The sequence below is a fragment of the Rhincodon typus genome, chromosome 22 (assembly GCF_021869965.1).
Source record: "Rhincodon typus isolate 14 chromosome 22, sRhiTyp1.1, whole genome shotgun sequence".
Classification (NCBI taxonomy): Eukaryota; Metazoa; Chordata; class Chondrichthyes; order Orectolobiformes; family Rhincodontidae; genus Rhincodon; species Rhincodon typus.
The window spans coordinates 802,097-830,050 of record NC_063353.1 but is presented as its reverse complement, the minus strand read 5'-3'; the positions used below and the strand labels follow the sequence as shown (position 1 = coordinate 830,050).

Genomic DNA, 27,954 nt, shown 5'->3' with positions numbered 1-27,954 from the left:
TCGGTGGTGGAGGGAGTGGATGTTTGTAGATGTGGTGCCAATCAATAACATAGGAACAGAGCCTATGCCACCACTCAATAATATTATGGCTGATCTGGTTGTGGTCTCGTCTCCACTTTTCTGGCCTGGTGATAGTTTAGACTACGTCTGGTAGGGTAATGTAATTAAAATTCAAGAGGGCAAGTTAACAGAATTAAGTCAAAGTATTGGGATAATGATGCCCCCCAGCTACTTTCCTGTATGCCAGCCTCTCTGCTCCACCCCCACTCCTCCCACCCATCCCTCATTCACTTATTCATCAAAAATCTAACTCAGCCTTGAATAAGAAAGACCTAGCCTACTCCACCTCGTGGGGAAGACTATTTCACATCGAATGACCCTTCAAGAAACAATTTCTCCTCATTGTTCTTAAAATAGAGACCTTTAAGTTTTAATCTGTCCTGTAGTTTTAATCTGACCCCACGAGAGGAAGCATTCTCCTGGCAACCAGCCTGTCCAGTCCCCTCAAGATCTTGCTTCAATAAGATTACCCCTTATTCCGCTCCTATGCACCTTGGGAAGGCAATGGCTTAGTAGTATTATCACTAGACTGTTAAATCCAGAGACTCAACTAATGTTCTGGAGATCTGGGTTCAAATCCCACCATGGCAGATGGTGGAATTTGAATTTAAAGGAAAAAAGAATCTGGAGTTAAGGGTCTAATGATAATCATGAAACCATTTTAGATTGTCAGAAAAACCCATTTGGTTCACTAATGTCCTTTAGAGAACAATGCAAGTACATGGCAAGCTATTCATTAAGATTTGAGATATGGGATTTCCATTAAGATATGTCACGAAGGACAGAAAAATTACAGGGCTCACTTGGGAAGTTTGGCCATGTTAAGGCCCTATATAAATGTAATGTATTGATTGCATAATAAAGCCTGCTTCTTTTTAATTTCCTGACATGTTTTATGGTTTGCTGAATCAGCATACACACTGTGGCTACAACAGCAAAGGGCAAAGTGTGAGAAATTCATCCAGAGCACTCAAATCAAAAATGTACAGGAATGATTACTCACCTGAGTGATTAAATAATTCAAGGAGGTGAGTCTTCACCATCTTTTTAGGGAATCGAGGACTGGTACTTAAAGGTTAGCCTTGCCAATAATATTGACATCACAAGAATGAATGTAATGGTGGAACAGCAGCATATTACATAGCTCTGACTGTAATGGTAAATGATGAAGTTTAAAATCAATTAAAAAATCTTAAATTAAAAGCAAGCCTAACGGCGATGATGAAACTGTTGTCAATCATCAGAAATATCCATCTAGGTCACTAATGTCCTTTAGGGAAGGAAATCCACCATCCTTACCCAGTCTGGCCTATATGTGACTCCAGGCCCACAGCAATGTGGTTGACTCTGAACTACCCTCTGAAATGGCCTAGAGAGCTGATCACTTCCAAGGACAACCAGGAAAGAGCAACAAAAGGCAGGAATTTTCAAAAGTTGATTGGAGTGGGCTGTTCGCAGGTAAAGGGACGATCGACAAATGGGAGGCTTTCAAAAGTGTAATAACGAGCATTATGTTCCTGTTAGAGTGAAGAGCAAGGTGGGTAAGAATAGGGAACAACTGATGAATAAAGATATGAGGTTCTAGTCAAGAATAAGTCATAAATTAGATGTAGACAACTGGGATCAACTGAATCTTTTGAAGAGTATAAAGAGTGTAAGGCTTTCTTAAGAGGGAAATCAGGAGGGCTAAAAGGGGGATATGAGATAGTCTTGGTAGATAAGGTTAAGGACAATTGAAAGAGATTCTGTAAGTACATTAAGAGTAAAAACAGCAACCAAGGAGAGAATAGGGCTCCTTAAAGATCAATGAGGTTGTTTATGTTTTGAACATCAGGAGATGGGAGGCATGCTAATTGAATGTTTCTGCTCGGTTTTTACTGTGGAGAAAGAAATAGAGGCTGGAGGACTTGAGGAAATAAATATTGATGTTTTGAAAGCAGTTCACATTACAGAACAGAAAGTGCTGTAGGTCTTAGAAAATATAAAAGTGGATAACTCTCTGGGACCTGATCAAGTATATCCCAGGACATTGTGGGAACTTAGAACATAGAACATAGAACAGTACAGCACAGTACAGGCCCTTCAGCCCACAATGTTGGGTCGAACTTTTACCCTAAACCTAAGGTCTATCTAACCTCCACCCCTACCTTATACTATCATCCATATGCCTGTCTAATAGCCGTTTAAATGCCCCTAATGAGGCCGACTCCACTACCCTCTCTGGCACTTGTGGAAGAAATTGTGGGGCCCCTAGCAGAGATATTTGTATCATCTACAGCCATGGGTGAGATGCCAGAGGACTGGAGTGTGGCTAATGTTGTGACTTTATTTAAGAAAGGCTGTAAGGAGAGGTCTGGGAACTACAGACCTGTGAGTCTGACATCGGTGGTGGGTAATTTGTTGGAGGTGATTCTGAAAGATAGTATTTACATGCATTTGGAGAGAAAAGGACTGATTAAGAACAATCAGCATGGCTTTGTATGAGGAAAATTGTGTCTCACAAACTTGGTTGAGTTTTTTGAGGAAGTAACCAAAAAGATTGATGAGGGCAGATTGGTAGATGTTGTTTACATGGACTTTAGTAAAGCCGTTGACAAGGTTCCATCCTACACGATAGACTAATTAGTAAGGTTAGATCACATGGGATTCAGAGAGAGCTTGCCATTTGGATACTAAATTGGCTTGATGGTAGGAGACAGAGGGTGGTGGTGGAAGGTTGTTTTTAGGACTGGATGCCTGTGATCCACGGCATTCCACAGGGATTGGTACTGGGTCCACTTTTGTTTGTCATTTATATAAACAATTTGGATGAGAATTTAGCAGGCATAGTTTGTAAGTTTGTGGATGACAACAAAAGTGATGGTATGGCGGACAGTGAAGAAGGTTATCTAAAATTACAAAGAGATCTTTATCAATTGTGTCAACGGGCTGAGGAGTGGTAGATGGAGTTTAATTTGGATATGTGAGATTTTGCATTTTGATAAAACAGACAAGGGCAGGACTTGTACAATTAATGGTAGGGCGTTGGGTAGTGTTGTAGAACAGAGAGACCTAGGGGTTCAGGTCCATAATTCTTTGAAATTTGCATCACAGGTAGACAGAGCGGTTAAGAAGGCATTTAGCACACTTACCTTCATTGCTCAGACCTTTGAGTTTAGGAGTTGGGACGTTGTGTTGAAGTTGTACAGGACGTTGGTAGGGTCTCTTCAAGGTTACTGCGTACAATTCTCGTTGTCCTGCTATAGGAAGGATGTTATTAAATTGGAAAGGGCTCAGAATAGATTTACCAGAATATTGCTGGAAATCAAAGGTTTGAGTTATAAAATAGACAGGGACTTTTTTTACTGGAGCGTAGCAGTTGAGGGGTGACCTTATAGAGGTTTATAAATCATGAGAGGCAGAGATAAGGTGAATAGCAAGTGTCTTTTCCCTAGGGTGGGGGAGTTCAAAACTAGGGGGCATATTTTCAACAACAACAACAAAAACAAAGTTGCTGGAAAAGCTCAGCAGCTCTGGTAGCATCTGTGAAGGAGAAAACAGTTAACGTTTCAGGTCCGATGACCCTTCCTCAGAACTTCCTCAGTTCTGAGGAAGGGTCACCGGACTTGAAACGTTAACTCTGTTTTCTCCTTCACAGATGCTGCCAGACCTGCTAAGCTTTTCCAGCAACTTTGTTTTTGTTCCTGATTTACAGCAGCCGCAGTTCTTTTGGTTTTTATTGGGCATATTTTTAAGGTGAGGAGAAAGATTTAAAAACCACAGAGAGTGGTTCATATGTGGAATGAATTGCCAGAAGAAGTGGTAGATGCAGGTACAGTTACAACGTTTAAAAGACATTTGGATAAGTACATGAATAGGAAAGGTTTGGAAGGATATGGGTCAAATGCAGGCAAGTGAGAGTAGTTTTGTTTGGGAACATGGTCAGCATGGACTAGTTGGACCGAAGGGTCTGTTTCCATGCTGTATGACTCTATGACTCTACCACTACCCTCTGTCTTCTACAACTGAGGCAATTTTGTATCCAACAGGGCAGCCCTCCTTGGATTCCATGTGATCTAACCTTACTGACCAATCTACCATGCAGAAACTTGTCGAAGGCCTTGTCCATGTAGACAACATCTACCACTCTGCCTTCATCTATCTTCTTGGTTGCCTCTTCAAAAAACTTAAGCAAGTTTGTGAGACACGATTTCCCACACACAAAGCAATGCTAACTATCCATAATCAGTCCTTGCCTTTCCAAATGCACGTAGATCCTGTCTCTCAGAATCCAATACAACAACTTACCCACCACGGTCATCAGCCTAACTAGTCTGTAGTTCCCTGGCTTTTCCTTGCAACCTTTCTTAACTAATGATACCATACTAGCCAACCTCCAGTCTTCTGGCACTTCATCCGTGGCTATCAATAATACAACTAGCTCTGCTGGAGGCCCCGCAATTTCTTCCCTAGCTTCCCACAATGTCCTGGGTACACTTGATCAGGTGCCAGGGATTTATCTACATCTTTGCATTTTAAGACCTCCAGCATCTCCTCTTCTGTAATGTGGACACTTTTTAAGATATCACTATTTATTCCCCAAGTTCCCTAGCTTCCATGTCTTTCTCCACAGTAAATACTGATGCAAAATATTTGTTTAGGATCTCACCCATTTCTTATGGTTTCACATATAGAGGGCCTTGTTGAATTTTAAGAGGTCCTGTTCTCTCTTGTTACTCTAGTTACTCTTTTGCACTTAATATATGTTGTAGAATCTCTGGATATCATAGAGATCCACAGCATGGAAACAGGCCCTTTGGCCTAACTTGTCCATGCTGCCCAGTTTTCACAATTTAGCTAGTCCCATTTGCCAGAGATAGTAGGAACTGCCGATGCTGGAGAATCTGAGATAACAAGGTGTAGAGCTGGATGAACACAGCAGGCCAATTTTCTGAAGAGGCTCTCGACCGGCGGAAACATCAGCTTTCCTGCTCCTCTGATGCTGCTTGGCCTGCTGTGTTCATCCAGCTCTACACCTTGTTATCCCATTAGCCATATGGTTCGGTCCATGTCCCTCCATTCCCATCCCATCCATGTACCTGTCTAAATGTTTCTAAAGTGATAAAACTGTGCTGGTATCCACCACTACCACTGGCAGCCTGTTCCACACACACACCAAAAAAATGCCCCTCTACACGCTTTTGTATCTCTCCCCTCTCACTTTAAACCCATGCTGTCCAGTTTTAGATTCCCCTACCATGTGGGAAAAGCTGTTGGAATAAAATCCATCTATGCATTTCCACACACTGGGAGGTTTACTCCACATTATGCCTCAGTTCAAGTCCTCCTCACTAACTCTTTTAATTCCCTCTCCTCACCCCAACTGTTATTCCCCCTCCTTCGTCCCCGCCCTCTTCCCACTCCTCATTTACCCTCCACATTTGTTTTTCTTCATGTCTCCTCACTCCTTTCTCCAATCCCATCCCCTCATTCGCCTCGTCCCCATCCTCACTCCCTCTAACATTTATTCCTCTCCTCCTCCTGCTATCCCTCCCTCGTTCGCTCCGGGGATGAGCCGGAGTCTCCGCCCCGCTCTGCCGTCAGGGCTGGGGCTGGTCGAGTGCCGAGACAGAGCTGAGGGAGGTTTGGTGCCGGTCTGAGGGTCCCCACTCCCCGATATGGATCCCCCGCCGCAGGCGGTGCGGAGACATCAGCATCAACACAACCTGAAACACCGGTACGTGCTGGGGCGGACCCTGGGTAGGGGCACGTACGGCCGGGTCAAGGCGGCTACCGAGCGGCTCACCGGCAGGACGGTAAGGAAATACCGAAAGCTGGGAATAATACAGGGAGTAGGAGACAGGGAATAATACAGGGAATGGAGGGACTGAGGATAATACAGGGCGTGGGAGACTGGGAATAATACAGGGAATAGAGAGACTGGGAATAATACAGGGAATAATACAGGGAATGGAGAGACTGGGAATAGCACAGGGAGTGGAGAGATCGGGGATAGCACAGGGAATGGAGAGACTAGGAATAATACAGGGAATGGAAAGATCAGGAATAACACAGGGAGTGTGAAACTGGGAATTATACGGGGAATTGAGAGACTGGGAATAATACAAAAAATAGAGAGTTTGTGGATAACACAGGGAGTGAGAGACTGGGAATAATAAGGGAACAGAAGACTGAATAATACAGGGAATGTAGAGATTGGGAATAACACAGGGTATGGGAGACTGGGAATAATACAGGGAGTGGGGAGACCGGGAATAACACAAGTAATGAGAGACTGGGAATAACAGGGAATGGAAGAGACTGGGAATAGTACAGAAAATGGGAGATACTGGGAATTGCACAGGGAATGTGGAGACTGGGATTAGTTTAGGGAATGAAGAGATAATAGCAATCAGACTGGGACTCACTCACAGGGAGACTGGAAGAAACAAGGAGAATGAGAATAATACAGGAAATGGAGAGTCTGTGAATATCACAAGGACCTAGAAACTGGGAACATCATGGAGAATGAGACACTGAAAATTATACACAGGATTTGTAAACTGGGTATATTGCAGGGAATGGGAGTGGTTGAGAACAACCCAAGGAATGGAAAATGGAAATTACAGAGAATGGGGTAGATTGTGAATATCAAAGGGACTGGGAAGCTAGGAATATTAATGGCATAGGGAATATTACAAACCCCATGACTAGGAATAGCACAGGAGATGGGAGATACTGAAAATATTTCAGGAACTGGGAGAAACTGGGAATGTTGCAGTATCCAGGAACCTTAGAATGATGTATGGAATAGGAGAGACTGGGACTATCATATGTAAAAGCCGAGACTGAGAATAATACAGGGGCAGGGAGAAGCCAAGAATTTTGAGAGTTTGAGAAACTGGGAATATTATAGGGACTGAGAATATCACAGAGAATGGGAGAGATTTGGGAAAATCCGTAAACTGGAATTAAACAGGGAACACGAAATTGAGAAAGTCACAATGACCAAAAGACAAAGATTTCCTTAGCCCTCTGAGGAAGTAAAGACATTGGTGTGCCTTCTTGACTTTGGATGGATCCGGACGGATTGTTGGTGATATTTACTCCTAGGAGCTTGAAGCTCTTGACCACCTCCACCTCAATGCCATTGATGGAGATAGGGGTGTGCTCTCCACTCCGCTTCTTGAAGTCAATGACTAGCTCCTTCGTTTTGCTGACATTGAGGAAGAGATTGTTGTCTTTAGTCCATGCCATTAAGCTGTCAGTCTCTTTCCTGAACTCTGTCTGATTGTTGTTTGCGATCTGACCCACTACGTGGTGTCATGAGCAAATTTGTAAGTGGAAGTTAGAGCTGAATTTGGCCACACAGTCATGAGTGTATAAGGAGTACGGTAAGGGGCTGGGTACATAGAGAGGATTATTGTGGAGAGGGTGTTATCATCTATTCTTACTGATTGCGGTCTGTGGGTCAGGAGGTCAACGATCTAGTTGCAGAGGGGGGAACAGAGTCCGAGGTCTCGGAGTTTGGAGATAGGTTTTGTTGGAATTGAGGTGTTGGAGGCGGAACTAAAGTCAATAAATAGGAGATTGATGTAGGTGTCCTTGTTATCCAGATGTTCATAGAATCCCTATAGTGTGGAAGCATGCCATTTGGCCCATCGAGTCCACAATGACCCTACCAAAAGCATCCCACCCAGATGCAACCCCCTGCCATATAACCCTGCATTTCCCATGGCTAATCCACCACACTGTGGGCAATTTAGCATGGCCAATCCACCTAACCTGCACATCTTTGGACTGTGGGAGCAAACCGGAGCAGCGCCACACAACATGGGGAGAATGTGCAAACTCTACACAGGCAGTCACCTGAGGGTGGAATTGAATCCAAATACCTGGCACTGTGAGGCAACAGTGCTAACCACTGAGCCAGTGTGCTGCCCTGTTCCAGGGAAGAGTGTAGGGCCGGGAGATGGCATCTGCTGTGGACATATTGTGACAGTAGGTGAGTTGTAGCAAATCAAGGCAATCTGGGAGGCTGGAGTCAATCTGTGCCATTACTAACCTTTTGAAGCTCTTCATAATGATGGATGTCAGAGCTACCAGGTGGTAGCCATTAAGGCACACTGCCTGATTTTTCTTTGGCATTGGGATGATAGTGGTCTTCTTGAAGCAGGTGGGAACCTCACATCGTAGTAAGGTGAGGTTAAGGATGTGTGCAAATACTGCCACTAGCTGGTCAATGCAGGATCTGAGTGCACAGCCTGGGACTCCATCCGGGCCAGTCGCTTTCTGTGGGCTCACCCTCAAGTAGGCGGATCTGATGGCTGCAGTGGTGACTGTGGGTATAGGTGCACCCGAGTCTGTCGGAGCAGGTGACATCATTTCACTGACCTTCTGTTCAAAATGAGCATAAAATGCATTGAGCTCATCGGGGAGGAATACATTGTTATCAGCGATTGTACTCAAATTAGCCTTGTAGCCTGAAAGCCTTGCCATGGTCTGTGTGGTTAGTCTGGGACTCTAGTTTAGTTTGGTATTGTCTCTTGGTGTCCCCAATGGCTTTGCAAAGATTGTATCTCGATTTCCTGTATAAGTCAGGGTCACCCGACTTGAACACCTCAGCCTTCAGTAAGGAGTGGATCTTCTGGATCATCCACGTGTTGCAATTGGGGAACACTCAGATTAACTTCTTTGACACGCTCTTACTGATGAAGTCTGTGATGGTAGTGGCCTAATCAATTAGGTTGACCGCTGAGTTCTTGAAAATGGACCAGTCCGCTGACTCCGAGCAGTCAAGTAGGAGCTCATTCATTACCCCAGACTAGCAATGTACACCCTTCTGTACTGGATATCACAGGGACTGAGAACTGAGTGTATCAGAGAGTCTGGGAAATTGGAAATATCACAGGGAATGGGAGAGGTTGGGAATGACCCAGGGACCAGGATACTGGGACAACATGCTGGACATTTGATCTGTGAGAAGAAGTTGAGACTGAAAGAAGTGTGCAATTTACCGTGGGTATTCAGCACAGTGCAGCAGACCAGACATAATTACAAAATTCACAAGCATCGTGCAAGTGGGCAACTGTTTTAAAAAAGTAAAATGATGGGTCAAATGGCAACTTTCTGTGCCCTGGTAAATCTGAGTGTGGATGTGCCAATGCACACAGAGTACTCATTCTCACTGCCAGTGCACATAATAAATACCTAGACACAGCGCCATTACACAGAGTGAGTGCTCTCTCTTACAGCCTGTATCCTCTCACTGACAGTGCATTGCATTGATTTCTAATCACAGTTCTAGGGCATAGTGTGTCCACTCCCAAAGTCAGTACCGATTATGAAGACATGAGACACAAGTTGACTGAGCTTTATTGGGAAAGTACACTTATAGGCATGACCGTACATAGGCAATGGACAATCTTTGAAGAGCTATTACATGACTTATAACCATGAATTCCTTCAACGTGCAAAAACTCAAAAAGGCAGTCAACTATCGCTGACAAAGGAAGTTAAGGATTTTATGAGATTAAAAGCAAAGGGTTATAAAATTGTACGAAATAGTAGTAAATCTGAGGATTAGGATGTTTTTAGAATATAGCAAAGGAGGACCAAGGAACTGATAAGGGAAGGGAGAGGAGAAGATGAATGTATCTAGCAAAAAAAAATACAAACAATGGACTATAAAACTTCTACTGGTGCTAAATTATTACTTTGTGTCTGTTTACATTGAGAAAGAAACAAGAAATCTTCCAAAACTAGATATCCAAAAGGCTATGGAAAATGAGGAGTTGAAGGAAATTGGTATTAGTACTAGGGAAATTAATGGGGCTGAAAGTTAATAAATCACCAGGACCTGATATTTTATATTCCAGAGTGTTGATGGGGTTGGTTATAGAGATAGTTAATGTATTGGTGATTGTTTTCCAAAACTCCTTACATTCTGAAATTATTCCTATGGATTGGAAGGTAGCAAATGTCACCCTACCTTACTATTTAACATTTTCAGGCTGTGATGAGCGGGTACCACAAGAATCAGTGCTTGGGCCCCGTATGTTCACAATGTATATCAATCATTTTGAGGTGGGAACCAAGCGTAGCATTTCCAAATTTGCAAATGGTGCAAAGCTAAGCAGGAATGTGAATTGTGAGGAAGGTATAAGTAGCTTCAAGAGAATTTGGACAGGCTTCGTGAATGGGCAAGAACATGGCAGATGGAATATAATGTGGAAAAATGTGAGGCTATCTACCTTGGTAGGAGGTTTGGAAAATATAAAGGGACTTGGGTACCCTTGTCAGTTAGTTACTGAAGGCTAAGATTCAGATACAGCAAGCTATTAGGAAGGCTAATTGAATGTTGGCCTCTATTGCAAGAGGATCTGAGTACAGGAGAAGTGTTACTTCAATTGTAAAGAAGCTTGGTTAGACTACACCTGGAGTATTGAGTACAAGTTTTGATCACCTTATTTGAGGAAATGGTGCAATAAAGGTTCACCAGACTTCTTCTAGGGAGGGTGGAACTGTCCTGTGAAGAGAGATTCTGCAAACTGGGTATGAATTCTCGACAGATAACAAGGTGTAGAGCTGGATGAACACAGCACGCCAAGCAGCATCACAGGAGCAGGAAGGCTGACGTTTCGGGCCTAGATCCTTCTTCAGAAATTTTCAGCTCTACACCTTGTTATCTCAGATTCTCCAGCATCTGCAGTTCCTACTATCTCTGAATGAATTTTCTACAGTTTTGAAGAATGAGAGGTGATCTTATTGAAACTTACAAAATACTTAAGGGGATAGACAGTATAAATGCAGGTAAGATGTTTCCACTAGTTGGGGAGTGCAGAACCAGAAGCACAATTTAAAAATAGAAGAGGATGCCACTTAAGTCTGAGATGAGTGCAATTTGTTTTATGCAGAAGGTTGTGAACTTTTGAATTCTCTACTGTAGAAGGCTGTTTTAGGTAGACATTAATAGATTTCTGATTACCAGTGGTATGTAAGGTTATGGTAATGGGGTGGCTAAAAGGCGTTGAGTGTTGGATCAGCCATGATTGTATTTAATGGTGCAGAATGCTTGATGGCTGAATGGCCTACTTCCGTTCCTGTGTTCCTATTAATTATCTTGATCACAAAATGTGGAAGTTTTCAGGAAACCCTATCAGGTTTGCAGATGTCATTTAGGACCTTGGAACTCTGCCATCCTTACTTGGTCTGGTGTCTAATTTGACTCCAAGCTCTTGCACTTTGAAGTAAATGAACAAGTCACTTGGGTCGTATCAAAATATAACAATGGGCTGCAGCAGTTGAAGATGCTTGCAGAACCTTTGCAACAGCCAGTAAATGTTAGTCTTATCTGGGACCACGTTCCTTCGATGCAGATTATGTTTTGAGAAATTGATGTGGTTCGGGTGGGTTAAATAATCAGAGACAGACCGTGTTCTAACAGGGGACAAGAGCTTGCTGCTTACAACCTGGAAGACCAGTAGTCAGTGAGCTTGGTGATAATCCATGGGATAAACATCTCCTGAGTGGAAACCCAATAACAGCTGGATTTGGATCCTTTGAAGATACTGATTTTGATTTGATTTATTATTGTCACATGTGCCGAGATACAGTGAATAATACTGTCTTGCATGCTAACCAGAAAAATCATACTGTACATAAGTACATCAGGGTAATATAACAGATTACAGAATATGATGTTACAGCTACAGAGAAGGTGCAGAGAAAGATCAACTCTAATATGAGAAGTCTGTTCATAAGTCTGATAACAACAGGGAAGAAGCTGTTCTTGGATCTCTTGGTACATGTTTTCAAACATTTGTATCTTCTGCCTGATGAAAGAGGGTGGAAGAAAGTAAACCCAGGGTGGGAGGGGCCTTTGATTATGTTGGCTGCTTTCCCGAGGTAGTGGGAGTGTAGCCTGTGTCAGTGGAAGGAAGGCTGGTTTCACAACTCTCTGTAATTTCTTACGGTCCTGTACAGACCAACTGTGATGCATCCAGATAGGATGCTTTCTATGGTGCGTCAGTAAAAATTGTTAGGAATCATTGTGGACATGCCAAATTTCCTTAGCCTTCTGAGGAAGTAGAGGCATTGTTGTGCTTTCTTGACTGGAGCGTCAAGGTAGATAGACCAGGGCAGATTGTTGGTGATATTTACTCCACAGAACTTGAAGCTTTCAACCATCTTCACCTCAGCACCATTGGTACAGACAGGGCGTGCCATTCACTCTGCCTCCTGAAGTCAATGACCAACTCCTTTGTTTTGCTGATTTTGAGGAAGAGATGCTTCCCCATTGTCTTTACAGCATACCATTGAGGAAGAGATTGTTGTCTTTACACCATGTCATTAAGCTGTCAGTCTCTTTCCAATACTTTGTCTCGTCATTATTTGAGATCTGACAGGCTACAGTGGTGTCATCAGCAAATTTATAAATGGAGTTAGAGCTGAATTTGACCGCATAGTCGTTAGTGTATAAGGAGTATAGTAAGGAGATGAGTACGCAGCCTCGTAGGGCACCAGTGTTGAGGATTATTGTGGAAGAAGGTGTTGTTGCCTGTCCTTGCTGATTGTGGTCTAAGGGTCAGGAAGTGGAGGATCCAGTTACAGAGGGGGGAGCAGAGTCCTAGGTCTTGGAGTTTGGAGATGAGTTTTGAAGGGGTTATGGTGTTGAAGACAGAGCTAAAGTCAATAAATAGGAGTCTGACGTAGGTGTCCTTGTTCAGATGTTCCTGGGTTGGGCGTAGAGCCAGGGAGATGGCATCTGCCGTGGACATATTGTGATGGTAGGCAAATTGTAATGGTTCAAGGCAATCTGGGAGGCTGGAGTTGATGTGTTCCATTACTGGCCTCTCAAAGCACTTCATTATGATGGATGTCAGAGCTACTGGGTGGTAGCCATTAAGGCACACTGCCTGATTTTTCTTTGGCATTGGGATGATAGTGGTCTTCTTGAAGCAGGTGGGAACCTCACATCATAGTAAGGTGAGGTTAAGGATGTGTGCAAATACTGCCACTAGCTGGTCAATCTGAGTGCACAGCCTGGGACTCCATCCGGGCCAGTCACTTTCTGTGGGCTCACCCTCAAGTAGGCGGATCTGATGGCTGCAGTGGTGACTGTGGGTATAGGTGCACCCGAGTCTGTCGGAGCAGGTGACATCATTTACTGACCTTCTGTTCAAAATGAGCATAAAATGCATTGAGCTCATTGAGGAGGGATGCTGGCTAGTGAGTGCATATAACTGAATTAAAGCAATTTGAAATGGCTACACAAATGACAGATTTGAAAGTGTCATCAAATGAGGAATGTACACAGGAGGAGGTGGAGAATCTCCTCCCTCTTAAACATTTTACATTAATGCATTCTCATACCCTCCATCTCCTGCTGATAACTGCCCCTCCCATTTCCTACAGTTAGTCTGTACTCCTAATAGTTACAGTTACTTCACCATCCTGCTTCCCCCTATACACTTTTTCTAAGTGTATTATATTTTGCAACTTGTAATTATCAGTCCTCTTTCCCTGTAACCATGCCAGTTGTCAAGCCAACTATGTTTGATTCCTCCCATCACAACTTCCTTTAGACTCTCCTGTTTAATTACGGATATTGTTGTACAGATACTTTTCATTTACTTTTCCCAGCATTTCATCTCAGTTTCTGTTCAAGCATCTTTTTAGCCTTGTTCTACAACTATTTATTTGCTTGCCAGAAATGCCCTCTTTTACTTTTGTCATCGATAGCTTATGAATTTTAAAACACATCTCTCCCTTCATTTACCAGCCGTCCAGAATCAGATTGCTACTTAAAGTTTGTTCTTGTGTAAACAGTTTGCCCTATTTCCTATGGTGAAGGGGCTGCACCACACTGTGGGTAAGTTAAACCAGGAGGAGCATTTATTTCTCTCATACTGAGATACAGGGGGTGTACTGAATAACTCAGGCACACTTGCAAACATATTATAGAAGAGGTCAAATTGAAAAGGCAAAGAGATTATTCAGCTGGAAAAAATCTTAAGTGCAAATAACTGAGACTCTGTTTATCAATGCCCTTGCTTTTAAAATAAGCCAAAAGCTGGAGTTATTCTGGAATTTCTTTCAGAGCTGACTCCGTTTCTTCTGTTTAAAAATCTCTTCTAAGGTTTTCCAAAGAAGCTTTTTGAAAATTTAAGTTCTGCTTCACTGTTCTGGCAAACAAAAATTGATGACTTGTGCAGAGCATAAATACAGGTTGGTGACTGCTTTTTATAAGTCAGAGGCTTTTGCTTTGTCACCCAGAGTTTTGATTTCATCAGTAGAGGTTGTATGGTTTTAACTGCCTGCTATTTCAGAATGGTATGGTTAAAAGCATTTAACACTGTGGAGTCATGTGACCACATCATGTGACTAATGTCCTTTAGGGAAGGAAACTGCCATCCTTACCTGGTCTGGCCTATATGTGACTCCAGACCATGGCAATGTGGTTGACTCTAAACTGCCCTCTGGGCAATTAGGGATGGGAAATAAATGCTACCTAGCCAGCGATGCCCTCATCCTGTGAATGAATAAAGAAAAAATGTCTCCCTGGAGGGATGGGTTGGGGAAAACAGTTACTGTCAAGACCACAGTATTGTATTGCAGATAACCAGCTGCATATAGCTCACCTCAGAGGAGCAGTAGAAAGTTATTCACACATCTCCTGTTGTGACTTGCAATTCTGTTGGGTAGTTTTTTTAAAAATTTCTGGCTTTGTGGCAGTTTCTAACATGACAGTTAGCATTCTAGACCCATCAGGTGGTGCTTGAAGTGTTGGTCATTTGGCTGATTTTGGCTTTTGGAAGGCTGCTGCTGAGTCCAGTCACATGATTACAACAGCCATCTTTATAGATTTGTTTTTAAAACAGTGACTGTATATATGGACATGTATTAAAGTTGATTTTTAAAATTAGTTCATAACACTTTCTCCTTCCTATGTCCTGCAGCCTTGCTCTGTTTACACTTAGACTGGTTTTGTTTCTTGATAATTCATCTGCTCCATCTTCCTATTTTAAAGCCTTCCTATTACCTGCTGCCTTCCTATTTACCCTTTCCATGAGGGTACAGATCCCACCTCTGATGGGTTACCTTGAATTATATTAACTTTGGTAACCTGATCACTGAAACTGGGCTCTTGCTGAGAACAAGTATCAGAAGACTGATTGATAGAGCAACTGGATGAATCTCAGACATTGGGATGGTCTGGCCTCGAGTGGCTTGACTAACTGACTTTCCAAATGGATTATAAAGTACGGCAGCTGCCATTCAAGGAGAAGCTGCCACATTGCATGTGGCACAGAGTCACACTAATGTCATCAACAACCCCGGTTCAGGAAAGCCTATCCTATTAGTACTCTCTGATTTCAGAACTGGTGCTAGTCTCCCATGGATAGGAACTTCTCTCCTATGATTCAATCCTCCCAATCTCTCTGCTCCTGTGCTAATTCATGTGGAGCCCAGAGCTTGTTACCCTCCAGGTTACTGCTGTTCAATTGAGGGCCCAACTGCTGCTACTCTTTCAGCAGGACCTACTCCCTGTCTCTGCCCTTTTGTTCCAACATGACCACAATAGCTGGATTTACCCTGTCCCGTTCCAAACTCCTCTCCCTTACAGTCCTACACTCCTTTTCCTGAATCAGTATTGGGTTTGAGTACATTCCAGATAAAAATGCCCAGAAACCTTCTCCCTCCCCATTTTGTCAGTCTCATTACCCGCTCTTCCCCACCTTAGAATAGATTAATTGATAGACGTAAAGATTTTATTAAATTACCATTTACAGTTACAGCACGTAGTTTAACTCGAGGGAAGGTGATGGTCAAGTGCTATTCTCACTGGGCTAGCAATCCGGAGACTCGGGTAATGTGGCCAAGTGGCCTAAGGTGTTGGATTTAAAGACACATGCTTGCTCAGTGGTTAGCGCTGCTGCCTCACAGCGCCAGGGACCTGGATTCAATTCCAGCCTCGGGTAGCTGTCTGTATGGAGTTTACGCATTCTCCCTGTGTCTGCCCGGGTTTCCTCCCACAGTCCAAAGATGTGCAGGTTAGGTGGATTGGCCATGCTAAATTGCCCATAGTATTCAGGGATGTGCAGGCTAGGTGGGTTAGACATGGTAAATGCAGGGTTACAACGATAGAGTGGGAGGGTTGCGTCTGGACGTGATGCTCTTGGGAGGGTTGGTGCAGACTCGATGGCCAAATGGCCTCTATTTGCACTGTAGGGATTCGATAATTCTATGTAATGTTCTGGGGACCTGGGTTTGAATCCCACCATGGCTGATGGTAGACTTTAAATTCAATAACTATTTGGAATCGAAATATTAAACACTTGTTGGTTTTCTTAAGAACCAACTTTGGTTTACTAGCATTCTTACCTGCTCTGGCCTGCCATGTGACTCCTGAACCACCTCCATGTGGTTGATAACTAACTGCGTTTGGAAATGGCTCAGCCAGCCACTCAGCTGTAGCAATCACTAAAAAGCCTCAAAAACAAAGGAATGAAACCAGACAGAGGAACTGGCATCAACAAAGATGCCAGAAAATACAACAGCAAATACTTTAACTAGAGAGGAGGTCATGGTCTAATGGTAATGTCACTGGCCCATGGGTTTCCATAAGGGATTAGATGAAGGAATTTCGATGTATTTGACTGCTGTGTTCCTGTTATCAATTAGTGGTTTTTCTGATAGTGATAACATCAATAGACACTGTGAGCATGGCTTCTGAGTGTTAGCCATGGTGAATACCAGGTGAGTTGGCATCGAGAGGGTAGGGCAGAGGGTGATGGGTACAGGGTATAAGTTTGAGTAGGGATTACAAAAATATATGGGGATGTAGGATGGCACAGACTGTCTAAGGGATATGTGGATATAGATTGGCAAGTGTCTGTGAGGGGTCCAGGGGCAGGTCAAAGGCTCAGGGAGGCTTGGATGGGGCAGAGAAGGTGTCTGGAAGTGAGGGAGTGGGATCAGGATGGTTGTTTCCTGTTTTAACCTTTATTTTTAAGCTTTGAAGATGGCACTGGAGTCTCTAGCAGGCATTTTGTCAAGCCAAGCTCAGGGACTAGGCAGCTTCCGTTGGGTTGCTTACTCAATCTCCCAGATCCTCCTGCTGAGCTCAGCAGCAGTCTACTGCAGCAGAGAACAGTGTTAAAGACATCGACCCCCTACCGCCAACACCACCACCAACTGCCATGATCAGTCAACTCAGGGGGCTGCACAGATTTTGTGCGTGGCCCTTTTCGATCCAAATGGGCAAATTATAAACTATAAGCCCCAAAAATAGAACAAACTAATTCCTCATCCACTGTGTTCGTGGAGGCCACACAGCCTTCTCTGAATTGGGTAAAAGCAAGTGTCTTGGAGAAAATGGCATAAATATGTCACAAATATTGACGGAAAGGGAACAGACAGGGAGGGAGGGAGAGAGAGGGAAGGGTACAGACAAGGTGAAGGAATCAGACAGGGAGGTAGGCAAACTGGAAGAGCAATAGACAGACAGAGGGAGGAAGACAAGTTCCTCTGGCAGCTCATTCTATACAGAGAAAGACACAGACTCGCCTTATTAGGAGCCATTCCATGCTCCTCAGCAAGCAGGATGATGGGCTGAATGTCCCCAGTATTTTGCGATTTTATTTTTGGATGGGAGCGAGTGGGCCCCCTGGCTGAGGTCCATCGAAACTCCGTGGCTCTGCTTTTCAGCTCATTAATAATGATCGCAGGATCTCATTGCCTGTCCTGGTGGGACAGGTTGCAAATATTCAACACTGCTAGGACTTTGCGATGTGGATGCCACTGATGCTACACTTAAAGTCTCACTCAGCAACAACTCAAATGCTGCAGGACTCTAACCTTAACTGTAACCCTAACCCAGGATGTGGCCCTGACAATGTGCCCCTGCACCATTAGAACCCAGTAGACGGCACCGAAAGGGGAATGCATCTGTGTCGTGCTATCAGTAATGGTACTCCTGAGCCCTCACATTGATCACAATGAAACAACATGTTGTGGCCTCACATAGTGTGGCAGGGAAGCTTCACCTTCTCACAGGAGGTCATGCCTTGCTAAGGAGTTCTGAACTCCAACTTTATAGCGGTATGTTACAGAATCAAAATACAAATGCTACCCTGGAGTATTAAATGCAGGCATCCTCCACTGCAATGTGACATTATGTCATCTGAAATACTGTGTCGCAATGTCTGGTGTGAAAAGTGATGGAGAAATGGTATACCTAAGTGTGTGTCTGCATAACTTTGTGAATTAGACGCGACACGGGGCGAATTATATACAAAGTGTATAGTGGTCATGATAACATTGGTCCAAAATTTGTAAGGTTCATTGTTGCCAAAAGAATGACCTCTTGATAGAATCCAACTTAATAACCAATAGGTGGCTGGACCTCACCTGCGAATCATTGTATTCTACCTCCGAAGAGAAAAGCAGAAACCTACCTGACCACTCTGTAGGTAGTGGCAACCAGTTTGTCCTGATATTGTGTAGTGGAGTTTAGTGCCAAGATGACGAGGTTTCAACTCCGAGTCCTCACGAGTGATCTGGAGCAAACAATGTTTCTGCCCAATCCTACATGTTCCCGTTCTGTGTCCCTGATTACCTTACAGCCTCCCCACTTACTGTTCAGCTCCCTAGTCATAGGATTAATGTTCCCCACTTACAGTCATAGAGTGGTACAGCATGGAAACAGACCTTTCAGTCCAACCTGTCCATGCCGACCAGATATCCTAAATAAATCTCGTTCTATTTGCCAGCATTTCGTCCATATCCCTCTAAATCCTTCCTATTCATATACCCAGCCAGATACCTTTTAAATGTTGTAATTGTACTGACCTTCACCACTTTCTCTAGCAGCTCACACACCACCTGTCTGAAAAGGTTGCCCCTTAGGTTCCTTTTAAATCTTTCCCCTCTCACCTTAAACCTATGACCTCTAGTCTTGGACTCCCCTACCCAGGGGAAAAGACGTTGACCATTCACCCTATCCATGCCCCTCATGATTTTGTCAACCTCTGTAAGGTCACCCCTCAGTCTCTGATGCTCCAGTCTTTCCCTGTAGCTCAAACCCTCCAACCCTGGCAACATCCTTGTAAATCTTTTTTGAACCCTTTCAAGTTTCACAACATCTTTCCTATAGCAGGGAGACCAAAATTGAATGCAGTATTTCAACAGTGGCCTAACCAATGTACTGTACAGCCGCGACATGACCTCCAAACTCCTATACTCGATGCACTGACCAATAAAGGATTGCATACCAAATGCTGTCTTCACTATCCTGTCTACCTGCCGCTCCACTTTCAAGAAATGATTTGGAGGTGCCGGTGTTGGGCTGGGGTGGTCAAGGTCAGAAATCACACAGCACCAGATAATTGCCCAACATGTTTATTTGAAAACACAATCTTTCGGAGCACTCCACCCCCCACCACCCCACACACACGCACACACATGTAAATCTATGGGGTGAATCTGTATTTGCAGATACATTGTATTTTGTTCAAAAGGCACACAATTTAAAGACAGTAAGTCAATGTGGCATTTTATACATTCCTACTTTACAAATAAAGCCTGTCTGACTCCAAACCAAAACACAAACAGATTCTAAACAAGGCCTCACACCTTACATGCATTGTCTGACCCAGAATGTCACCTTTTCTTTACATTGATAAAACCTTTAGTTCTCTCAGAAGAGTGACTTGAAACAAATTTGGGGATTTACGTATACATATTAATCAATTAAAACCTTCTAACTGATTAAAGGTTTAACAGCATCTTAGGTTTGTTTAATACACCCTCATCAGTGGTGTGACCCTTTGATCTTTTACTTATAAAGTCTGTGTCTGATACCATCTCTCTCACGAACAACGGAAGAAGGAGTGAGACTCTGAAAGCTTGTGTTTTCAACTAAACCTTTTGGACTATAACCTGGTGTTATGTGATTTCTGACTTTCAAGGAAATGTAAACAAGCACTCCAAGGTCTCTTTGTTCGGCAACACTCCCCAGGACCTTACCATTAAGTGTATAGGTCCTGCTCTGATTTGCCCTACCAAAATGTAGCACCTCACGTTTATCTAGATTAAACTCCATCTGCCACACCTCGGCCCATTGGTCCATCTGATGAAGGTCCCGTTGTATTCTAAGATAACCCAGGCCTCCGGTCTGAAAAGCAGCCCTCCACCACCACCACCCTCTGACTCCTACCTTCTAGCCAATTTAGTATCCAAATGGCTAGTTCTTCCTGTGTTCCACGTGATCTAATCTTGGTGATGAGTCTACCATGCCCTCATTCCTTGAACCCATGGCTTTGCAAATTGCCTTGTCTTTGTTGACCATTCACTCCCCTCATAATGTGGCTAAGATGATTGTAAATTGTGAAGAACCATGCATCTTATTTAGCTGCATTAGATGTGTTCTTGTGTGCAAAGCAGCCTGGGAGCAACATGCAAGGCATTGTGTTCCTCAGCTCCAGTGTGAAGCTGTGAACAGGTGAAGTGGTATGTGAGATGGTCTGAAAGTAGCCCCTGGGATGTGGTGAGGCTGGTCATCTGGTGATGCCAGTTGTTTGGACATCCGGTGATGTCAGTTGGTCAGTGTCCATGGAGCACACAAGGAGATGGTGGTAACATGGAGCTGGATGAAGGCTCAGAGAAGCAAGGAGTGAGTTGTGTTGCGAGATCAACGTTTCATGTCTAGGTTTGGCACTTTCTAGTTTGTCAGAGATGTGGGGAAGCTGCAGTGAAATAAAGCAAGTTTAACTGTTAGGGAGGTTCCAAACTCGCTGTTTAAATCACAAAGAGAAAACCAGGAATCTTTCTCTCGACGTCGGCAATCTGATTTTGTTTTATTCTCAGTGTTTTCCCAACGTCCTCACTGTTGTCCATGTTGCTCCAGGCATCAGAAAATTCCACCCAACATTGCACCTAATGTCCACTGAAGAGCAGTTCCACCTGCCTGGCACCTTAGGCTTTCCCGAATGTGCGCCTTTTAAAATCTTCTCATGTTGCCACAAACACTGTGACATTGACAGGGACTGACTTGAAAGTTGAGACAATGACTAAGTTTGGAGACAATCCTCATTGGTCCTAATCAACAACAATATGATGTTGTTTCCGGGGCTGTGTTGACATAGAAACATAGAGGATAGGAGCAGGAGGAGGCCATTTGGCCCTTTGAGCCTGCTCCACCATTCATCATGATCATGGCTGATTGTCCACTCACTAGCCTAATCCTGCTTTCTTCCCATAACCTTTTGATCCCATTCACCCCAAGTGCTATATCTAGCCTCCTCTTGAATACGTTCAATGTTTTGGCATCAACTGCTTCCTGTGGTAACGAATTCCTCAGGCTCACCACTCTTTGAGTGCAGAAGTGTCTCCTCATCTTCATCCTGAATGTTCAACCCCGAACCTTCAGACTGTGACCCCTGGTTCTGGACATGCCAACCATCGGGAACATCCTCCCTGCATCTACCTTGTCTAGTCCAGTTAGAATTTTATAAGCCTCTATGAGATTCCCCCCTCATTCGTTTAAATTCCAGGGAAAGCAATCCTAACCTAGTCAATCCCTCCTCATACATCAGTCCCGCCATCCCCAGAATCAGCCTGGTAAACCTTCACTGCACTCCCTCGAGAGCAGGTTCTCTTAGCCCGTTGGATAAAAGCAGGAGTGGAAGAATTCTTGAGCAAGTTGACCTTAGTTCAGGAAACCATTAATGTGGGAGCAAGCAAGAAGGAATGTGACAGTAGTGGCAGGGAATTCTAGAGCAATGTAAATTAACACCATTCCCTGAAGCAAGGAACGTGTGTCCAGATGGTTGTGTTGTCTGCCTGGTGCCATGTTTTGAAAGATCCAAGCTAGAGAGGAACCTGCAGTGAACGGGGGAGGATCCATTGTCATGGACCATGTAGGTACCAACAACATAGGCAAGACTAGCCAAGAGGTTCTGTGGAGTAAGTATGAGGAGCAAGGCACTAAATTAAAGTGCGAGTCATCAATGACTATAATCTTTGGATTACTACCTGAGCTGCGTGCAAATTGGCATAGAGTATATAAATTAGAGAGATATATGTGTGGCTGAAAGATTGGTGTAGGAGAAATTGGTTCATGAACCACTGCCACCAGTTTTGCGGAAAGTGGGTGCTGCACCATTGGCCCACAGCTGACCTTTGCTGGCTGCATAGCCGAGGAAAGTACACAGGGTTTTAAACTAAATAGTTGGGGTATGGGTTCAAATGTGGAAAGGTGTGGTACATCAAAGACAAGAGGAAAATAATAATATAGGAAATGAGGCTCAGAAAATGGCAGGAAGGGACAGAGGGGAAAAAAAGACTTAGGAGTACAGCAACAGTCAAAATTGGATGCTGCAAAGATTAGAAAAAGACAAAACTAAAGGCTTTGTATTTGCATGTACATAGCATTCAGGACAAAGTCAACAAATTGATATGGTCTTATGAGGAAGGGTTGAGGGAGCTAGGGCTTTCTTCATTGGAGCGAAGAAGGGTGAGAGGTGGTTTGATAGAGGTGTACAAGATGATGAGAGGCATAGATAGAGGGGATAGCCAGAGACTTTTTTCCCAGGGCGGAAATGACTAATTCGAGGGGGCATAATTTTAAGGTCATTGGAGGAAGGTATAGGGGAAATGTCAGAGGTCGGTTCTTTACACAGAGAGTGATGGGCATGTGGAATGTGCTGCCAGCAGTGGTAGTGGAGTGAGATACTTTAGAGACTTTTAAGCAACTCTTGGATAGGCACGTGGATGATAGTAAAATGTAGGGTGTGCAGGGTAGTTTGATCTTCGTAGGATAATAGGTCGGCACAACATCGTAGGCCAAAGGGTGTGTACTGTGCTGTACTGTTCTATGTTCTATATCACACCATTGAAGTAAATCGATAGCCATTACAGAGACAAGACTGAGACAAAACAAGAATTATACCCTGAATACTGAGGGGTATGTGACATTCAAAAAGATTAGGATGTTCAGTAAAGGTGGAGGGGTAGCGCTGTCAATAAAGGATGGTACTTTGACAACGGTTAGAGATGACCTTGGTTGACTGGATCAGGATGTAGAATTGGTTTGGGTGGAGGTGGGAAATAATAGGAGAAAGAAGTGACTTAGTGGAAGCAGTCTACAGGCTCCTGAACAGTAGTCATGATATAAAACAAAGTATTCAAGAAGAAATATTGGATGCATGTGATAAAAGGATGGCAATATTCAGGGGTGACTTTAATCTACATGTAAACTAGTAACATCAGATTGGCAATAGTAGCCTGAATGAAGAGTTCAAAGGGTACTTTAAGGTAGATTTTCAGAGCAGTGTGTTCTGGAACTGACCAGAGAGCAGATTGCTCAATACCTAGTCTAATACAATTAGAGCTAATTAAAGACATCGAAGTTAAGATACCCTAACGAGCAGTGCCCATAATCATAGAAGCATATAATCCCTACATTGCAGAAAGAGGCCATTTGGCCCATTGAATTCATACTGACCCTCAGACTCACCTCCCCCACCTTAAATCCTTCACCCTGCATGTACCATGGCTAACCCACCAAGCCTACATATCCCTGGACACTGCGGGACAATTTAGCACAGCCAATTCACCTAAACTGCATATTTTTGGACTGTGGGAGGAAACCAGAGCACCACCAGAAACCGATGCAGATGTGAGGAGAACGTGTAGACTCCACACAGTCACCCAAGGCTGGAATCGATCCCAGGTCACTGGCACTGTGAGGCAGCATTGCTGACCACTGTGCCACCCCACCATAATATGCTTGAATTTTACATCCAGCTTGAAAGGAAGAAGATTGGGTATAAGACTAGAATTTTAAATCTAAATAAGGGCAACCATGAGGGCATGAAAGCTGCTCTAGCTAGAAAGCTGGTGTACTAGGCCAGGGGATAGATCAACAGAGTGGCAGTGGCAGACATTTGTGGAGATATTTCAGAATACCAAGGATAAGTGAGTTCCAAAGAACCCACCACCAGTCATTAACTGAAGAAGTTAGGGAAAGCATTACATGTAAAAAAAAACTGCAAAGGTAAAAGTGGCAAATCTGATTATAAAAAACAGCAAAGAATGATGCATAGGTTAATCAGCAGGAAAACATTAGCATATGTGAGGAAGTTAGCTAGGAATGTGAAAAATGCTAGCAATGTTTATTCAGATATTCAAAGGAGAAAAGAGTGTGGTCTTCCAGAAAGTGAGAATGGGATGTTAATAGCAAGTAATAAGGAAATGGTGGATGAAATAATGAAATGTTTTCTTTTGTTCCCACTATCGAGGATGCAAAAAAATTATTGCAGTAATAGCTATAAATTGGGAGGAGGAAGGGAGGGAGGGAGGAACTTAGTGAAATTATACCCATGAGGGATGTGATACTGAACAAACTGAAGAAGCTGGAGGATGACACATCTCTGGGTCCAGATGGACTTCACTCTAGGATCTTAAAAGAGATGGCTGATGAGATAATAGATGTATCGTATTTATTTTCCAACATTCTCTCAATCCAGGAAAGGTTCCATCGGACTAGAATGTAACATATAAGTCGTAAGAATGGAGGGAGGCAGAAAACGGGACAATATAGACCAGTTAGCTTGATGTGTCTTGTAGGGAAGGCATTAAAATTAATCATTAAAGAGATTATAGTGACACACTTAGTAATGTTAAATGAGAAACTACACACTCAAGGTAAATCGGGAAAAGTCAGCAAGATTTCATCAAAGGAAAATCATAGTTAACCAAGTTACTGGTTTCTTTGAAGGAGTAACATGCACTGTGGATAAAGGGCAGTTAATAAAGTACCATATTTAAAGGTGATTGCGGAAAATAGAAGCTCATAACGCAGGGGGCTGACATATCAGCATGGTAGAAGTTTGGCTGGCAGAAAACAATGTGCATAAATGGGTCTTTGCCTGATTGGTAGGATGTGATGAGTAGAGTTCTGTTGGGGCCTCAACCTTTTACAGTCTACATCAGTGACGGAGATGAGGGGACCAAATGCTGGTAGCTAAATTCACAGATGAAATCAAGGAAAGTAAGTAGGAAAATATGTTGTGGAGAAGAGATAAAGAAGTTTGCAGAGGGCTATAGATCAGTTGAGTGAGTGAGCAAAAATCTGGCAGATGGAGTATATTGTGGGAACATGTGAAGATTTTCATTTTGATAGGGAGAATAAAAAAGCAGAGTGTTACTTAAATGCAGAACAACTGCAGGATTTCAAGGTTGAGGGATTTAGGTTTCTGGTGCAAGAATTAAATGTTAATTAATGATAGTGAAGAATGGAACATAAAGGTAAGGATGTTAAGCTGCAGTTATGTAGCATATTGGTGAGACCATATATCGAATACTGTACAGTTTTTGTCTCCTTGCTCAAGAAAGGATGTAAGTGCATTGAAGGCAGTTCAAAGATTTACTAAATCAGAAGTCACATGATACTAGGTTATAATCCAACAAGTTTATTTGAAATCACCAAGCTTTCAGAGCACTGCCTCTTTGTCAGGTCACAAAGGAGCAGAGCTTCGAAAGCTTGTGTTTTCAAATAAATCTGTTGGACTATAACCTGGTGTCGTGTGACTTCTGACTTTGTTCACCTCAGTCCAACGCTGGTACTTCCATGTCAAAGATTTATTAGATTTATACCTGGAGTGAGTGTGTTTTCTTATGAGGATAGGTTGGGCTTATTTTCACTGGAGTTTAGAAGAGTGAGAGGTAAGTTGATTGATTTGTATAAGATTCTGGATGGTGTCGGCAAGGGGAAGTGGAAAATGTTGCCTCTTATGGGTCAGTGCAGAACTAGTGGGCACTGTTTTGAAATTGGGAGTCACCCAATTAGGATACAGATGAGGAAGAGTCACCAGACCCAAAACGTTAAACCTGATTTTTTTCTTCACCGATGCTGCCAGACCTGCTGAGCTTTTCTAGCAATTTCTGTTTTTGTTCAGGATACAGATGAGAATTGTTTTTCTGAGGCTACGAGCCAAGTGCTGAAAAATCGGCTTAGAATAGTTAGTTGGTAGTTTTTGACTGGTGTGGACGCATTGGGCTGAAGGGGGCCTTTCTGTGCTGTGGATCTCTATTACTCTATGAAAGCGTTTCTCTCAGAATTTGGTACTGTCCGTCTCAGAAGGTGGTTGAATGTAGGCTATTGGATGTTTTTAAGGTGACGGTAGATAACATCTTGTTAAGCAGGAAACCTAAAGTTATCGGGTGTAGATGGGAATCTGGAATTCAAAATGGAAACAGATCAGCCTTGAGCAAGCAGAAGGGTAGAATAGACACAAGGAGCCAAATTTTCTGTATTTGGTCCTATTTTGTATAGTCTTATGTTTGTATCTGTATTTCAATAAGGGGGGAGCTGTATATTTCAGTGAGATGGTGTTGTAGTTTCTTTTCTCTCTTTTCATTTTGTCACCTACCCAGTAGCAGATGGGGATTACTTCCTGTCATGTTAGATTTTGTGGGTTGCTAATTGTAATCTTGCTGTCCCCATTCAAATCAAAAATGCACAAAATCTGTGAATTCACCTTGTGTGAATGATTACAGTGGAGGCTGCTGCATTTCCCCTGTACCTTCTGCTCAATAGACAACTCAGTGTACAGTAGTAGCAGTGGTATAGGCAACCTGCTTTTCTTATTCCAGGCTGCCTCATCAAGGAAAGCTGCACAGAAAGATTACTGCAACGTAAATTATTGGAAACTGCACCGAACAGACACGGAGCCCTATTGTGAGCGAAGCAATGTTGGAAGTGTTAGTGGTGTAGTTGAGCAGAAGGTGAGATGCCAATGTCCCCCAGGGTCACCCTGTGAGGGAACAGCTGACCAGGGTGATAAATCTGAGGACCATGAGGCAGTTCTAGGAGGAGGGGTGATAACCTCTCCTAAGTGGTGAAGGTCAATGAATGCAGCTGCCACCCACCATTCAACCAGCCACTCTCTCATCCTCATGTGAGTGAGTACAAGGTACAGCAAAGCCATAACTCAGAAGATGTCAAGGGAGGGAATTCCAGATTTTAGGACTGAAACCAATAGGGAATGTGAACTGCGTCCTGATAGGGCTGAGAGTGATCAAAGTCACCTGGAAATGGTCATTGAATGAACTCAAAATTTCCTCCTTTCTCACTGGTCTTTGTGAGGATGAAGTACAATGACCCTGTTGGATTTTCTGTGGAAGTTGAAAAGGAGCATGTAATGGTCCCAGATTGTGATCAGAGAGTGACAGTATGTATGGTTTCAGTACTTGCTGATAAAGTGTTATATTTGCATGCGGTGTATTGTTCAACAGGTTGCAATAAAATCAATCCGGAAAGATCGAATCAAAGATGAACAGGATATGGCACACATCCGACGAGAGATTGAAATCATGTCATCCCTAAACCACCCCCACATCATAAGCATCTATGAAGGTATGTGCCTTTGTCCTACTTACAGCTATCTCTGTGACAGATGATGCAGGTCCCACAGTGTGAGTTACAGAAACAAGGCTCCTGATAGTTAACATGAAACATTTGGAAGGTTTGATGATTGTGGAACCTTGGAAAAAACCTTGGGGTGATCCCCAGCAAAAGGGACCAAATGGAGGTGGGAGTAGGGAGTCAGACTGACAATCAAGAGGTAGAGGAGATTGGGAGACAATAAGACGTATTGAGGGAATAGGGAGAGTTCAGTGATGCTAGATGGGGCATGGGGAGAGGTTCGGTACAATGGAGGGGGCATTGGGAGTGATAGGGTGTGCATGAATGGGCATCAGCACAGATAAGATTATCCTCAACTTCTGCCTTTTCCTCGTGACTCTTAACTCCCTTACTGATTAAAATCTATGTCAGCCTAAATGACCCAGCCTCGACAGTCCTCAGTAATGAAGAATTCCACAGATTCAGTTCCCTCCAAGGGAAAA

General features: G+C 43.4%; 1 protein-coding gene across 4 annotated transcripts in view; it reads left to right on the top strand.

The window, feature by feature from the left end:
• The first annotated feature begins 5,609 nt into the window (after window positions 1-5,609).
• Window positions 5,610-27,954, top strand: part of nuak1b (NUAK family, SNF1-like kinase, 1b) — a 64,755-nt gene continuing 42,410 nt past the window's right edge. For 3 of the 4 annotated variants that reach the window (XM_048610384.1, XM_048610382.1, XM_048610381.1), the window contains exons 1-2: window positions 5,610-5,855; window positions 27,343-27,463. In XM_048610384.1, coding sequence (XP_048466341.1) covers window positions 5,718-5,855; window positions 27,343-27,463 — 259 coding nt within the window. In that variant the 5' untranslated portion in view covers window positions 5,610-5,717. Of the gene's footprint in view, window positions 5,856-14,178; window positions 14,269-27,342; window positions 27,464-27,954 lie in introns of those variants that run through there. The other variant, XM_048610383.1, reaches the window with a different exon arrangement.